Source organism: Salvia hispanica, chromosome 1 (assembly GCF_023119035.1).
Source record: "Salvia hispanica cultivar TCC Black 2014 chromosome 1, UniMelb_Shisp_WGS_1.0, whole genome shotgun sequence".
Classification (NCBI taxonomy): Eukaryota; Viridiplantae; Streptophyta; class Magnoliopsida; order Lamiales; family Lamiaceae; genus Salvia; species Salvia hispanica.
In genome coordinates this window covers 15,894,061-15,911,420 of record NC_062965.1, presented here as the reverse complement: position 1 = coordinate 15,911,420, position 17,360 = coordinate 15,894,061, and the positions used below count along the sequence as shown (strand labels likewise).

Sequence of the window (17,360 nt, the reverse complement as noted above, 5' to 3'; positions counted from 1 at the left end):
GTAGTGGTTTCAGTTCTCTCTTTACATCTAATATTGAATATGAGATATTGTAACTTTTTCAATTGCAAACAAATCTTATATCCTTATCTTATCAGTGGTATTGGTATATTGTAATCTATATATATCCCCTTCAACTCAACTAATATTAAGGCAAATCTCATCACTGATCACTCATGCATTATTATTAAACAATCGTACTATGTTTCTTTGAGTTAACCTCGTACAATTCTGTAAACCGTTTTTCGAGCTCCTTCACATGCCTATGCTTTGAACTTCATGACTCTGCCTCATACTCAAATCTTTTGATAGTTGTGAAATAGTGATCTCTGAATCTACTCTATTTAAATCGTTTTTGTTTCAGATTAATTATTTCCATCTTTTTAAGATCGAAATATATTGATCAATCATGGAGAAGGTGATTAGGAGGACTGCAAACTATGGAGCCAGTATCTGGGACGACGATTACATTCAGTCCTTGGCAACACCATACACGGTAAAACTATAGAATCATTAATAACAGTTCATGCACGAACACATTGAATGTATTGAATATTCATGCAGGGGGAGAAGTACATTAGCGAAGCTGAGAAGTTGAAAGATCTGGTGAGAATACTGATCCACGAAACTGAAAATGAGCTCGACCAGCTTCACCTTATCGACAATGTAACGAGACTAGGTCTATCTGGCCACTTCAAGGACCAGATAGCTAAAATGTTGGACAACATATATGAGGCTCGAGAATGGCAAGAAAAGGACTTGCATTTCACATCTCTCAAATTCAGACTTCTTAGACAGCATGGTTATCATGTTCCTCAAGGTTAATTATAACACATTTGAATGAAACTAAACTAATGAATATCAATATTTTCTTAACTAACTAACAAATCCTTGACTGATTTTGTTGGTGCAGAGATTTTCCGTAGTTTGATGGATGAGGAAGGAAGTTTCAAGGCTTGTCTGTGTGAAGATGTGAGAGGGCTTGTATCTTTGTATGAAGCTTCATATTTGGGCATGGAAGGGGAAAGCATAATGGATTTAGCCAAAGATTTTTCACTGACTCACCTTACTCAAAAGCTTGACCAAATCACAGAACCGCGTCAAAGGGAGCAAGTGAGGCATGCTTTGGAGGTTCCTCTACACTGGAGATTGCAGAAGCTAGAAGCCAAATGGTTCATACAAGTGTACGAGAATTCATCTGAAGCAAACCTTACTCTGGTGGAGCTGGCTAAACTGGAATATAACATGGTACAAGCAACATACCAGCAAGAGCTCAAGCGACTGTCAAGGTAAATTAGTTACTAGTACTAGTTTTTACTTTTTAGTAAGAGCGGAAGCATTCATTGTTGATGAGTTACAATTTCAGTTGGTATAGAGCGACTGGTCTGCCGGAAAAGCTGGGATTCGCTAGGCACAGGTTAGCAGAGTGCTTCTTGTGGGCTTTGGGATTCGTTCCGGAGCCTCATCTTGGATATTCAAGGGAGATTTTGAGCAAAATTGCTGTTATGATCACCATAATAGACGACATATACGACGTATATGGCACCTTGGAAGAACTTCAATTGTTCACTAACACAATTGAGAGGTTTGATTGCTTACTTCATTCATAATCAACATACATTAGTCTTTATCAATTGCTACCATTCACATAAATGCCACTACCTTCAGGTGGGATATTAATTCATTAGACAGCCTTCCAGAATATATGAAGATTTGCTTCTTAGCTCTCTTCAATTCTGTGAATGAATTGGCTTATCATATACTCAGAGACCAAGGTTTCAATATTATCTCCAATCTGAGGAAACTGGTAAAAACATATTATCTATATACTATGTTTATGATAGTGTTGAGGAAGTTTGGTGGTAATGTTTGTTGTTTCAGTGGGCAGAACTGTGTAGAGCTTACTACTTAGAAGCAACATGGTTTCACAGTGGTTATGTCCCAACCACTAATGAGTACCTAAATACAGCATGGATTTCCATCTCTGGCCCTTTACTTCTGTTTTATGGTTACTTCACAACAAATCCTATCAATGATAAGGAACTGAAGAGTTTAGAGCAATACCCTGGTATTATTCGTTGGCCAGCCACAGTTCTTCGTCTGGCCGATGACTTGGGAACTTCATCGGTAAGAAAACTATGTACTAATTTATAATATAGCTTAAGCCTCAATACATCCATGTATGAATGTAGTGTGTTCTTGAACAGGACGAAATGAAACGAGGGGATGTTCCCAAAACAATGGAGTGCTACATGAAGGAGACAGGATGCTCAGAGGAGGATGCTCGCAAGCAAATAAAGCAGCTGATAGACAAGACACTGAAGCAAATGAACAAAGAGATATTAATGGAGAATCCCATAAAGAATTTCGGGCAGACTGCAATGAATCTTGGACGAATCTCGCTCTGCATCTATCAGCATGGAGATGGCTTCGGCCTTCCCCATTCCGAAACCAAGAAAAATCTGATGTCCCTTCTCGTTCAGCCCTTTTCGATGCCTTGAATTCCTATGCAGCAGCTTTAAACATACATTGTTAATTAATAAGTGTTAAGTCCCCATGCCTTGAATTCATGTCACAACATGCTTCTTACTTTGTATCCAACATTATGTATAATTATCAAGTGTGGTTTCTTTCTTCTCATAAATGAAACAAGTGCTTTTATATGATTATCAAGCAAACCAAAAGCGTACAAACACAAAACTAGCTCACGCCAAACAAACCATAGAGTGCATAATGAAAAGGAAACTATTAATTGATAAACTCAGGTATTTTATTTATATTTGGGGATTATACTTTTCTTTTTTTATTGATTTATGAGATTTATATATGTGCTATAGTTAAGTTCTATAACGAGTTTGTTGAGTTTTGAAAGAAAAAAGTCTAAACCGGATCAAAAGTAAAAAAGACAAAGTAATGGGATCGAGAGCACCGCATGAACTGTGCCCGTGTGTGGCTGCAAGCTTCACGCATGGCGCATGCTGCCTAGCAAAGGCAGCAAGGCCAAACAACCGGTAGAGCTACGCAGACCGAGCATCTCACTCCTTGGGTTCACGGCTCGTGCGCCAATGCAGAATTTCCTTGTAGCCTTGTTCAAAATTTAGGATTTCTTCAGCCCAAAATCCCACTCAACTTCCTTTCCACTGTATATGCATCATTAGAGTTCGAATATACAACTTTGGATCATAGATTTTACACCATATTTTATATTTCAATTCCACCAAATTTTATCTAGTTTGAGTTAGATTGCAACATGTTTTACTTTGTATTTATTGATTTAATTTATGATTCTGTGGATAACTGAGAATTCATTTTGACTTTTACTAGTTAATTTTAAAAGTTAATAGTTAATGTTACTAATTATTGTTCAAACTCATTTTGACTTTTACTATTATTGTGCTTTTAAACACTAGATATGGTGTTAAGAACCTTCTCCTTAACTGCCATCGGCAGCGTGTTTGCGACGATCGAAAAGTGTTCCGGCGCCCTTCGTCGGGTCGGCGGAAGTAATAGTTTCAGGCTGTGCGAGGTTCCTCCGTCGGACAGCGTGAGAACTAGGGTTGAGAGATAATTCACAAGATATGTGGGCAAATAATATTTTCATTCATTGATTGATTTAAAAAGATAATAAGCTCTGCTATTTATAATACTAGAATACTACCCGAACTTATTGAACAAGAAAACAAAGATATGGAAAAGATATGGTAAAATAAAAGAAAACTAAATAATTGAGATTTCCTAAGATATGGGAGATATAGAATCGTATCAACTCCCCCACGGTTGAAATCCGCCTTGTCCTCAAGGTGGAAACCACGAAGCAACGACGAGAGTTGAAAGCAAAAGCCTTGGCGAGGCGTCTCCTCCTAGATCAAACACACACCGAGCAGATGAGTGTTTCCCTTTATCACCTCCACAAAAAATCAACGAAGGTAGACTGATGTGATCATCCAAATTCAACGCTAAAATGGGAAGCTCTGCCACACGTCCCTGAATGATCAAACACGACTTGTTATTTCGCCGAGGAATCAACCTTCCATCGGCGTAGAGGATCCATACTTGTAATATCAGTGACATTCAAATCCCCATTAAATTCCGAAACAGTATTGAAGACAACATGGTGTGCAGGCATGTGTAGCTCGATGCGAAAGGTCCCTGTGGCAAACAAACACTTGATTACTTCTTCATGGGGAAGCTCCTTCTTGCTATCACGTGGATCCGATTTTACCATCTGCATAGCAAGAAATTCACTTTTTTTTTATTGTTGAAACTGACACATATACCATGATCGAATGCGCACACAGTGATCATTTTGATCATCTTAAATATGTCACTATCTTCATCATCTTTACTCCCAACTAAACCCTTCAGTCCCATCTTATTCTCTTTTCATTTATCTTCAACAATGTTTTCTTCTCCCACAACATCATGAGAACAAGACACAACTTTATGTATCATACCATACTCACCAGCATTTCGCAGATTCGTTTGCCTCTCCTTTGTCCTTGAGCTCGGGACAACAGCTTGTGGAAGACGATTAGAGGCCAACAATGGAGCTGTCTCCGGTAGCGGTTGCAAGGCCTGGGAAGGTCCTGGAGTGGAGTAGGGCAGCAGCTCCAAGGGCGGTGCTAGACGCGGCTGCTGCGGCGGGAGATCTGATCGCGGCAGCTGCGGTGGCGGCTGGTAGGGTTGGTGAATAAGGTCTACAGCAGGGGTTGCCATTAGAGGTGGTTCCCAACACGAAGGTTGACGGTTTGATCGGATTTGGTGCGGTGGCGTGGTGGAGCCGCTGAGTCATTGGGGACTAAACGTGAAGGCCCAAAAGAAGCCTCATCATTTCTCGAAGGAGGATATGCCATCTTTCGGAGCGTTGGCTGATCAAGATCGGGCTCGGGCTGCGGCGACGATCGGAATTTGCTAATTCGGCGATTTGTGGCACCGACCCAAGTTTCTATCCTGTCAAATGCTTCCAATAAGCGGTCTAACTTTGCATTAATCGGGTCCTCCGCTTTGGTGGCTGAACGAGGCTGATATTGAGGCTTCCACGAACGATATCGTGCATAGGATTGTCGCGGCTGCAGGTCTGAATCCGGGTCCATATATGGGCCAATATATGGCGGTGGACAGCAGCGATCAATTCGTTGTACGGGCTGATCATAATCCGAACATCCTCTTAATGCACGGCGAGGCGGTGGTTCCCAACAAGAGGGCTGTCGCAACTGTGGTCGGTCATAGGGCTGGAAACTCGGCAACGGTCGGATTCCGGGAGGATCCCAACAGGTGGGGTGGCAGTTTTGGATCGATCCGATGTGGTGAAGCGGCTGATCATAGGGTGGAAAACCCTGTGGATCGCGGTTGTCCGGAGGGTCCCACCTGGTTGCACGCCGTGGTTGGACAGGCTGGTAGGGACATAACGGCTGCGCAGGCTGAGGAAGGTCGTACTGATGACGACGATAGTTGACGTAGACGTACGACATGATGGTGGTCTGACTTCGACGCGGCGCGCGGGAATCCTTCCCGTCGGGCATTGCAGAAGTAGAGTTTTCTGGCGACTAGAGCTCGGCGGACATGCGAGACTAGACAACCAGAGCAGTTGCTGTGCGAGGAATGTTTTCCGTCGGGCAGCGGTGTAGCTTCGGTTCGAGATGGTGGGAGGGTTAGATCACGATGAAAGCACCAGTTTGTTAAGAACATTCTCTTTAACTGCAATCGGCAGCGTGTTTGCGACAATCGAAAAGTGTTTCGGCGCCCTTCGTCGGGTCGGCGGAAGTAATAGTTTCAGGCTGTGTGCGATTCCTCCGTCGGGCAGCGTGAGAACTAGGGTTGAGAGATAATTCACAAGATATGTGGGCAAATAATATTTTCATTCATTGATTGATTTAAAAAGAGAACAAGCTCTCATATTTATAATACTAGAATACTGGGGAGTGATCAATTACTAACTAATTAGCGATCCCAAACTAAAACTAAATCTTAGCCATTAGATTAGAAGATCTAGTGGTTGAAATAATGCCACATGGATTATATTTTTAAATAAGAAAATTAATAAATAAAATTAGAGGGTATTAATGTCAATTCTCTCTCATTAAAATCATCTTAAACTTTAAATTTACGTAACTCAGATTTAAATTATTTTTTCGCAAAAAATATATCAAATTAAAGATAATTTTATAAGGATTCCAACGAGATGTCAATTGCATATGTTCCGACGACGTTCGGATGATGAAATTTTATATTTTTTATTTTAGTTTTCATAAATGTTGATAACCAGATTTTTATCAACATATACATCAAAAAATCTCAATAAAACCATGTAAAAATCTCAATAAATATGTGTTGATATTTTCTTGTACTAGTGTTGATATTCTTATGTCATATTGTTGATATTTGTAATATACTATGTTGATATAAAAAAACATTCATGAAAATGATCATATATTAACATAATGACGATATTACCCTTTTGTTGATATTTTGTCTACTATTTATTGAGATTCGTAAGATTTAATCTCATCCACTCATTTTAAAATCTAAGGGTTGAGATTTGGTTTTGATTTTGGATTAGGGTGCTATAAGCATTATAATATGACCCTAGATTACTACCCTAACTTATTGAATAAAAAACAAAGATATGGAAAAGATATGGAAAAATAAAAGATAACTAAGTAATTGAGATTTACTAAGATATGAGAGATATGGGATCGTATCATATGGTTACAGATTTGATTGGTTTATGTATATGTTGATACAAGATCCAAAAGATGTGCATTAGTACCCCTTTGTTCCTTGTTAATTTTTTCATTTTTCATTAAGGAAATTTTAAGATAATTGAGTGATTTTTAATTTCAATAAAAAGTACTCGTAATATTTTGTCCTCAATCCTCTTACTATATTCGCTCTCATTCCTTATTCTCCCTCCACTCCACTTAATACAGTAAACATCTCTTTTTCTTAAAATTCATGCAAAAAAAAGAAGTTAATTAACAAGAAACTGAGAGAATACAAATTTAAAATAATAAACAAATTAAAGTCGGTAATAAGGTCGAGGAACTTGAGATTAACTCTGAGGATAGTGTCTAGTATCTGTTAGTAGCTGCTAGCTAGAGTTATATTTAGATGGAAATATTGATTGTAGTAAGTAGTCTATAATCTAGTTAAGTTCGAGATTAATTTAGATTAAATTAATGATGTTCTTAGTATAATTGAGTTGGATAAACATTTAACTATTGATTAGAATTGCTTAAGAGTTGATGAAATCATACCTTCAGATTCCGTTGCTCATCTAATCTTTATAACTTTTACTTGTTTTTTTTAGTTTTAGAATAGTTTTTAGTTTTCTAAAATTACACCCTCCGTCCTATTATAATTATGTCGAATTTCTTTTAATTGTTTTTTTAGTTTCAGAATAAGTTAAGTTTTCAGTTAAGTGTTTTGTTTGTTACACTGTATTTAAATTGATTTTTTTTCGTTTTAATTGTCTCATTATAGTTAGGTCATTTCCTTTACCAGCAAAAAGGAACAGAGAATCCAAAAATTCATAATCTTTGCTGATAAATTTTGTTTAGTATAATTGTTGTAAATTTCTTAATTTGTCCCTATTTTATGAAGTTTTGTTTTGAATATTTAATTATATTTAATTTATTTTTTTGTAATTAACATGTATTTTATTAATAACAAATTTTATTTGTGTCGTTGATGTTGGTGGATCTTGAGGGTCTCATAATTATAAGTGGAGATGTTATTGAGCAACATAGTTCATGTAATTTGAACGAGAGTAATTTGGATTTGTCAAGTTTGAATTAAAATGAAGATGTTTTATACTCCCTTCGTTCCAAGGTAGTTGAGCCGTTTATTTTTTTTGCGTTTGTTTTGAAGAAATGATACTCCCTCGTTTTTGTGGTAGTGGAGGCATTTCTTTCGGTACACGATTTAAAAATAATTATAGTAGAGACAACTATTTTCTACGTTATGTTCTCTCTCGGGAGATTTGACGGCAACATAAACTAAGGACTTATAGAACAATAGTATAATATTAGAAGACAAGTTGTGCCATGTAAAATTGCATTTTCAAAACATATAGAGTACTTCGTGAATTCAATAATTGGAGTCCTATTTGGTTTTTCTAATTATCTGATTTTATCTATGCGATCTCTGTTCTTTGATCATTAGTCATATATTTCTTCTTTATAATCTATTTTATTTATTTTACTCTATTTATATCATAAATTAAAATTGTGTAAAATCGTTTGCTGGTATATTTTCTATTGTTTTATATTTCTTAATTTGAATTGTATAAAATTGTATATAATCTATTTCTATAGTTTCATTAGAATATGTATTCATTATTTAAAAAATTTATGTCCCGTGCATAGCACGGATGTTAATACTAGTTACAATTAAACTACTAGTGATATGGATCCATGTATTTTGTGATCCATTTCCCAAGGATTACCCATTTAATGATGTTTGATCTAACTATTTTTGTGAGATTGATTTTCAATTTATCAACACAAGACAAAAGATAATAAAGATCCAACCAACAAAAATTGAATCTAAACAAGAATGGATGGAAGATTAGGAATGTAAAGCATGTGTATAAAGATGAGATAAGAGAGCTACAACCATAGGACCTTAACCAAAAAGATGGAGACAACCCTAGGCAACTTTCATTAGCTCTATCACCCCTTGGCTCCACTACTCAATGGATACACTCCATTGATGCATACCTCTACTTGAATCAATCAAAGATGGAAACAAGCAACCTTCAAGGAAGGAATTGGATACATTCCTCAAAGAGGAAAAACTCACAAAGGAGATATCTTAATCACAATCTTAATCTAGAATGAAAAATGACATCAAAAGATATTTATACTATGGGTCCAAAAATAGAAAGTTGGCCCACAAAATCTAAAAATCGGCATAATCGCCCGGTCGGGCGTTTTTCACATGCCAAAATGCCCTGCCCGGGCGTTTTCCCTGTCCCCGGGCGATTTTCACAAGCAAAACGCCCGGTCGGGCGTTTTTCCCGAAGCTCTCGGCCTTCTCTGCGCGACTTCCGTAAAACCGCCATAACTCCCTCATTCGGACTCCGATTGGGATGTGCAAGATACCCACGCGAAGCCGTTTCCAAGACGAAGACAATGGTGGTAGTTTCATAGCTTTCGGATGTCATCTCAATAGGACGATTTCCAGTTGAATCCAACTATAGTTGAAATCCTTGACGCACGACCTCCATGATCGTATCATCCTCCCCTTCTTGGAAAGGATTTATCCTCAAATCCGAGCCTTCTCTATTCCTCGCACCCTCGGGAGGCCCTCTAGCTTTATTGGATCCTTGGCATGTCTTCTCTTTCATCCTTGGGCCCCAATCAACCCATGGTTCACGCCGAAGGGAGGACCCTTGACGTCGAGCACCCGTGGTCATATCATCCTCCCCTTCTTGGAAAGGATTTGCCCTCAAATCCGGGTTCCGTACACCTATAAAATAGCACGAGATCAAATCAAATATCCATGTAGGATGATAGAGATTAAGACCACTAACGACTCTAATAGAAGTCACCATACCACGACGGTGGACACACTCTAACAAGCTCAAAACTAATACATAAGCTATGTTGAAACAAATACCCAGGCAATCTTTTACATTGAAGTCCCAAACAAAACCATGTGATGCATAGTCTTTGACAAAATGACAATAAAAGATACCAACCCCACTAAACGGCTTGATTGTCATGCAATGAAAACAAGTATTATGCCAGACACAAGCTTCACACAATTTGACTCTTTTTGCCTCAAACATTTCCACATTATCTATACCCATGTCCTTCAACATCTTCACAAAAGATTTGGCATTCTCATCAAGACAAGGCATATACAAGAAAGGGTCCTCATATGGTGCAAAATGGAAAGTTATCAAGAGAAAAGTTTCCAAATTACCCCCACACAAATGCTCCAACAATTTTAAAATAATACCACAAACATGAGAACGATGCAATTTTATGTCATTAATCACAACACCATCCACAAGAGACATATGAGTGGAAAAATCCTTCACAAAACGGCCATAGAACACTCCAATCCCATTGAAGGGTTTAACCACTTTGCAATGAAGACATAGCAAACACCAAGTTCTAAAGTCATTATCCACGTTACTCTTCTTGGTCTTACTATCCTCACCCACATACACATGAAGCTCAAAATTACCAACAAATGAAAGCTTAAGCATCTTAGCATGCAAGGAAGTCACTCCAACATTCAAGGTAGAAGCCACAAGAGAAATGTCATGTCTCTCAATGCTTGATTTTACCAAGAAAGGATCAATATATGGTGCAAAGGTAGATTTAGCATTCAAAGTTTCAAGCTCATGAGACCACTTTTTACACAAGACATCAATAACAAATTTATCAACACAAAGGGGTTTCTCTAATATAATCTCATTCAATGAAACATCACAAGGAGATAAGGATAGTGCACTTGAACCTTGGGCAAGGAGTTCATCCACTTGCCCTCGTTCCTCTTGTTCCTTCTCCGGGTGAGTAGTTTCCAAGCCATGTACAACATGATGCCTCACTTCCATGCCTTCAATTAAATTTCCTACAAATTCATGAACACAAAAAGACATAGAAGAAGTGTTAGTGGGTAAGGGTTTAGTTTCCTCACCAAGGGCAAGAGGCAAAGGATCATTTGGTGCCCACCCAAGGTTGACCTTAGAATCTAACAAGCACCCTTTACTCACTTGTGCTTGTGGTTTTTCTCTCATTTGATATTTTTCTTTTCTCTCACCCCCACCACTCTCTCTTGACTTTTGCACCTCACACTCTTGTCTTTTATCACGCTCTCTTGGCTTTTTAGACTCACATTCACTCTCAAGCCTTTTCTCTCTCTCTCGTTCTTTTTTTCTACTAATTTGGATTAAGCTCTTCGAAGAGGAGACATTTCCATATACATCAAGAGACTTATGTGATAAATGGAAAGAAGAGGATGTAGTCAAATGACTTGATGAGTTACCTCTTTGGTTCGTGTCAACACCACCATGTAGGTAGGTAGGCCTCAATCGAGCTCTATATGAGACTTCTTCTTCAATTGGCCTCTCAAACCCCTTATGGCTAACTTGATCTCTCACCCTCCTAGAATACCACTCTCCATGAGACTTGGGAGCTCTTTTCCCACTATATCCTCTATCAAGCCCATCTCCATGGTACCTTGATTCATAGTCACCTTTAAAACGGCCACGGGCACCATTTCTTCCCCCAAACCGATCATTCTCCATGTGATTGACTCTATTTCTATCATTCCCCCTTTGCCATCCCTCATACACCACTTCTTCCATCATCTCCTCCGGGGCAACATTAGGTAGATTGTTACCCCTAGAAGTAGGAGTCCTAGATGTGCGGCCTCCCTTCAAGGTGTTGAACTCCTCAAATAAAGTGTTTTGGGCGGCAAGCATGCGGGCTTCGGATTCTTTTGATTGAGCAATGGATTCTTTTGCTCGCACATCCATTTGGATCATCATCTCTTGTTTGAATTCCTTCATCATTTGTGCCATCATGCTCACAAGATCACCTTCGGGTTTGGAACTACTTGAGCCCGCCCCCTTCCTTACTTCCTCCTCATGGACGTCCCCCATCTTGTTAGATCGAGTAATAGGAGGCATCCAAGTTACCTACAAACACAAAGACAAAGACTAGGAACTAGCCTTAGAGATTAGTAAAATAAGAAAGAGAGATTTAAGAAGCTAACTCACCCCAATGTAGTATCCCAACACCCCCCAAGTCACTCACCAATGTCACTCGGTAGGTTTAGAATATAGTGGGGCTAGTATCACACACTCTCGATCCAATTCCCACTCGTTGGCGCCCGGACAACTCAATCAAGGTATACACCTCAAGAACATATGGACACCAAGTAGTAAATACCAAAGTAATAATGATTAAACATATGAAAGCAAAGAAAACTAGGCCTAGAGCAAACACACACACTAAAGAACACAAGACATGGGATGAAGCTTTATGCTGAAATCTGGCTGATCTTTATGAATTTTTTTGGTATTGATCCCCGCGCCCAATTTGGATGAATTTTAGTGGATAGATTCCCAAACAACTCTAGATCAAGGGAAAAATAGCCATATATAGTCAGATTTGATGATTGGATATGTTTTGTATGGTTTTCCCCAACTATGCCAAAACAGGGCAATGATGTTAATCTCCACGGTTAACTAGGCAAACGAAGGAATTTTTTGATGAAATTTTGCAGGTACGTAGGTCACATAACATAGATCATACACACCAAATTTCAGCTTAATATAAGCACAATTGATCAATCCGATCATCCCAACAAAACAGAGCAAAAACAAAAGACCAAAAGGAAAAATAACCCAACCCAAAGCAACAAAAGATCAAACACCTAGTGGGTACTAGGCTCTAGATACCAAATGATGTGGATCCATGTATTTTATGATCCATTTCCCAAGGATTACCCATTTAATGATGCTTGATCTAACTATTTTTGTGAGATTGATTTTCAATTTATCAACACAAGACAAAAGATAATAAAGATCCAACCAACAAAAATTGAATCTAAACAAGAATGGATGGAAGATTAGGAATGGAAAGCATGTGTATAAAGATGAGATAAGAGAGCTACAACCATAGGACCTTAACCAAAAAGATGGAGACAACCCTAGGCAACTTTCATTAGCTCTATCACCCCTTGGCTCCACTACTCAATGGATACACTCCATTGATGCATACCTCTACTTGAATCAATCAAAGATGGAAACAAGCAACCTTCAAGGAAGGAATTGGATACATTCCTCAAAGAGGAAAAACTCACAAAGGAGATATCTTAATCACAATCTTAATCTAGAATGAAAAATGACATCAAAAGATATTTATACTATGGGTCCAAAAATAGAAAGTTGGCCCACAAAATCTAAAAATCGGCATAATCGTCCGGTCGGGCATTTTTCACATGCCAAAATGCCCTGCCCGGGCGTTTTCCCTGTCCCCGGGCGATTTTCACAAGCAAAACGCCCGGTCGGGCGTTTTTCCCGAAGCTCCCGGCCTTCTCTGCGCGACTTCCGTAAAACCGCCATAACTCCCTCATTCGGACTCCGATTGGGATGTGCAAGATACCCACGCGAAGCCGTTTCCAAGACGAAGACAATGGTGGTAGTTTCATAGCTTTCGGATATCATCTCAATAGGACAATTTTCAGTTGAATCCAACTATAGTTGAAATCCTTGAAAAGGGGCATTGATTTACATTTAACATGGGTTTAATATGTATATATATGATGCCAAAAGTATATGTCACAATATGTATGTTTGTTATAAGACGATATAAAATAAAACAAAAAAGACAGTTGTTTAAACGGTTTAAGAACCGTTCATGCAATCTTATACTATTTCCTTCGTCCCCCAATATTCAATATGTGTTCCATGTTAATTTGTCAGGAATTTTAAACAATACTCCGTGTAAAAGAAAATGGGTTGAAAAAGTTAATGGAACGCTGAGGTTCACTACTAAAAGTAGAAAAAATGAAGTGTGCAATTAATATGAGACAAATCAAAATGGAAAATTGGGAGACATAATCGGGAGCACTATATATATCCCTTCGAACTCAAATAATATCTAAAGCAAATCTCATCACTCATTAATAAACCAGCTTGTTAAGATCAAAATATATTGATCATGGAGGAGGTAATTAGGAGGTCTGCAAACTATGAAAGTAGTGTTTGGGATGACGACTACATTCAGTCCCTCGCAAGTCCATTCATGGTAAAACCAGAATCATTAACTAACTACGTTTCATGCACGAACATATTGAACGAGTTTCTAAATTTGTTGAACATTCATGCAGGGAGAAAAGTATGGCGAAGCTGAGAAGCTGATAGATCTGGTGAGAATACTGATCCACGAAACAGAACAAGAGCTCGACCATCTTCACCTTATCGACTATGTCACCAGACTAGGCCTGTCTGGCCACTTCAAGGACCGGATAGCAAAAATGTTAGACAAGATTTATGAAGCACAAGAATGGTTAGAAAAGGACTTGCATTTCATATCTCTCAAATTCAGACTAACAAACTAATCCTTAACTGATTTGTCGGTGCAGAGATTTTCTGTAGTTTGATGGATGAGGAAGGAAATTTCAAGGATTGTCTATGTGAAGATGTGAGAGGGCTTGTATCTCTGTATGAAGCTTCGTATTTAAGCGTGGAGGGGGAAAGCATAATGGATTTAGCCAAAGATTTTTCACTGACTCACCTTACTCGAAAGCTTGACCAAATCACAGAGCCGCGTCTAAGGGAGCAAGTGAGGCATGCTTTGGAGGTTCCTCTACACTGGAGATTGGAGAAGCTAGAAGCCAAATGGTTCATACAAGCGTACGAGAATACATCCAAAGCAAACCTTGCTTTGGTGGAGCTGTCTAAGTTGGAGTATAACATTGTACAAGCAACATACGAGGAAGAGCTCAAGCGACTGTCGAGGTAAAGTTAGTACTAATTTTAAATTTTTAGTAAGAGTGGAAGCCTTCATTGTTGGTGAATTGCACTTTCAGTTGGTATAAAGAGACCGGTCTACCGGAAAAGCTGGGGTTTGCAAGGCACCGATTGGCTAAGTGCTTCTTGTGGGCTATGGGATTCGTTCCGGAGCATCATCTTGGATATTCAAGGGAGATTATGATCAAGGTAGCTGTGTTTATCACCATAATAGATGACATATACGACGTTTATGGCACCTTGGAAGAACTTGAATTGTTCACTGACATAATTGAGAGGTTGGTTTGATTGCTTCATTTATTCACATATATCATTGTCAATTGCAACCACTAATGCTACTATCTTCAGGTGGGATATTAACTCACTGGACAGCCTTCCAGAATACATGAAGATTTGCTTCTTAGCTCTCTTCAATTCTGTGAATGAATTTGCTTATCATATACTCAGAGACCAAGGTTTCAATGTTATCTCAAATCTGAGGAATCTGGTAAAAACATCTGTATCTATTATCTATATACTATGATTATGGTAATGTTGACGAAGTTTGGAAGTACTAATATGTGTTTGTTGTTTCAGTGGGCAGAACTGTGTAGACTTTACTACTTAGAAGCAACATGGTTTCACAGTGGATATGTCCCAACCACAAATGAGTACCTAAATACAGCTTGGATTTCCATCTCTGGCCCTTTACTTCTGTTTTATGGTTACTTCACAACAAATCCTATCAATGAGAAGGAATTGAAGAGCTTAGAGCAATACCCTGGTATTATTCATTGGCCAGCCACAGTTCTTCGTCTGGCCGATGACTTGGGAACTTCATCTGTAAGAAAGCTATGTACTAATTTATAACATAGCTTAAGCCTCAACACATCTATTTTTGAATATAGTAGTATTTTCTTAAACAGGATGAAATGAAACGAGGGGATGTTCCGAAGTCAATCCAGTGCTACATGAAGGAAACAGGATGCTCTGAGGAGGATGCTCGCAAGCATATAAAGCAGCTGATAGACACGGCACTAACGCGAATGAACAAGGAGATATTGATGGAGAATCCTATAACGAATTTCGGGCAGACTGCCATGAATCTTGGACGGATCTCACTTTGCATGTATCAACATGGAGATGGCTTTGGCCTTCCCCATTCCGAAACCAAGAAAAATTTGGTGTCCCTTCTCGTTCAGCCCTTTCCGATGCCTTGAATTCCTACGCCGTAGCTTTAAACATACATTGTAAAATAATGAGTCCCTATGCCCTGGTTTAGGAGACTAGTTGCTGTTTCTTTCCACATTAAGTTTCATCTCACAACATGCTTCTTAATTTGTGGCCATGTATAATTATCAAGTGTGTTTTTTCTCTTTGCATATATCAAACAAGTGCTTTTATATAATCATCAAGAAAAAGGTGGAAAATTGACATAGTAATTGACACAGAATTCGGAAAGTAGCAGAATGATAACCAGCCCTGTCTAACTGAGACAGCCAACCTAACTAGGGATACAAATAAAGAACATGGCAAGCACACCAGTCCAAACCAAAGCAAATAACGGAAGCAAGCTAATGGCTTTCACAATGGATGCGACCGTTCCTCGTGGGTTCAACACCCTAATTTACAATATATATATACTACTATTCTTAGTGAGAACTCTTTTAAATATCGCTGAATAGAAGGAACATGTGCACACGTGCAAAATCCTTCTTTCATAACTTTCTAAAATAGAAAAATGTCTCAACTAACAAATAACATTGGGAGTTTTGGGGATTTAATTATTTTTACATACTTTTAGGGACAAACTTTGTGGGACGGACGGAAATGGAAAAATGGGACAATCTTTGTGGGACGGAGGGAGTAGTAATTAATAAATCATTATAGTATAACTATATATATTATGAATCATATAATATTATGTAATATTAATAATAATTGTTAATTGTATTCATAATGATATAAAGATTTGAATATTTTTAGTTAGGTGTTTCAACCTTAAAACGATTATAAAGTAATTTAATAAAAAAATATTCAATTAATTTAATTACTTTTAATAATTAATTTAATTAGGCATTTTGTTCTTGATTTATATTATGAATGCAATTAGATGAATGTATAAAAAACTAAAAAGTAAGAAGAAAAAGAAGATAAAAGAAAAAAGAAGGAAGGAGAAACATAAACCAAGGACAAAAAAAGAAAGAAGAAATAAAGATAAAATACTAAAAAGAAAGAAGTAAATAATGAAAAAAGAAAGAAGAGAAAATAAAGAAGAAATAAGAAAGGAAGAAAAAATAATCACATGTTTGGTACTATTTAAATGAAATTTCTAAAAATATCCTCCATAACAAAGAAATCACATATTTGGTACCTGGGGTTATTTTTGTCACAGGGTACCAAAAACGATATAAAATAAAAATCAGGTATCATTTACGTGCGAAAGTGAAACATCAGGTACCATTTATGTAGGTCACTCTTATTTTTATTACCACACGCGTATGCATAAACTTTCTTACTTACCCTTGTTTGTGTTATTAATCCATATCCAATTATCGGTCATAATGTCTTGGGGTACAAATATCCCACATTAGAAAAATATAAATGTGCAAGCAATATCAAGAACAAAGTCACGAGCACAATATCATGCTAATGTAGAGTTCGTACGTGCATCGTTGAAAATTTGGGTATAATTCGGCCCCGGAATTTCAATTTTAATTTGGATAATATGGATTGTGCTTGGCGGAAGAAAAATTCAAAGTAATTCTTGCATTTTTGTAGTAAGAATGATAAATTGTGCTTTAGTCTGGTAAAAGAATGACAGAAAAAATATTAACAAGATGAGTTTCTGAATTTATAAAAAAAAAATCAAATGGAATTGGAGCAA

General features: G+C 37.8%; 1 protein-coding gene and 1 pseudogene across 1 annotated transcript; both read left to right on the top strand.

Annotated features, from left to right (window-relative positions):
• The first annotated feature begins 170 nt into the window (after window positions 1–170).
• On the top strand, window positions 171–2,660 carry LOC125216301 (exo-alpha-bergamotene synthase-like). Its single transcript, XM_048117983.1, has 7 exons — window positions 171–493; window positions 562–817; window positions 911–1,286; window positions 1,364–1,582; window positions 1,666–1,804; window positions 1,879–2,124; window positions 2,205–2,660. Exons 1-7 carry the CDS (start codon window positions 407–409, stop codon window positions 2,496–2,498), a joined length of 1,617 nt encoding a protein of 538 aa, XP_047973940.1. The 5' UTR covers window positions 171–406; the 3' UTR covers window positions 2,499–2,660.
• Window positions 2,661–13,682: 11,022 nt separating this feature from the next.
• On the top strand, window positions 13,683–15,693 carry LOC125216308 (annotated as a pseudogene).
• The last annotated feature ends 1,667 nt before the right edge of the window (window positions 15,694–17,360 follow it).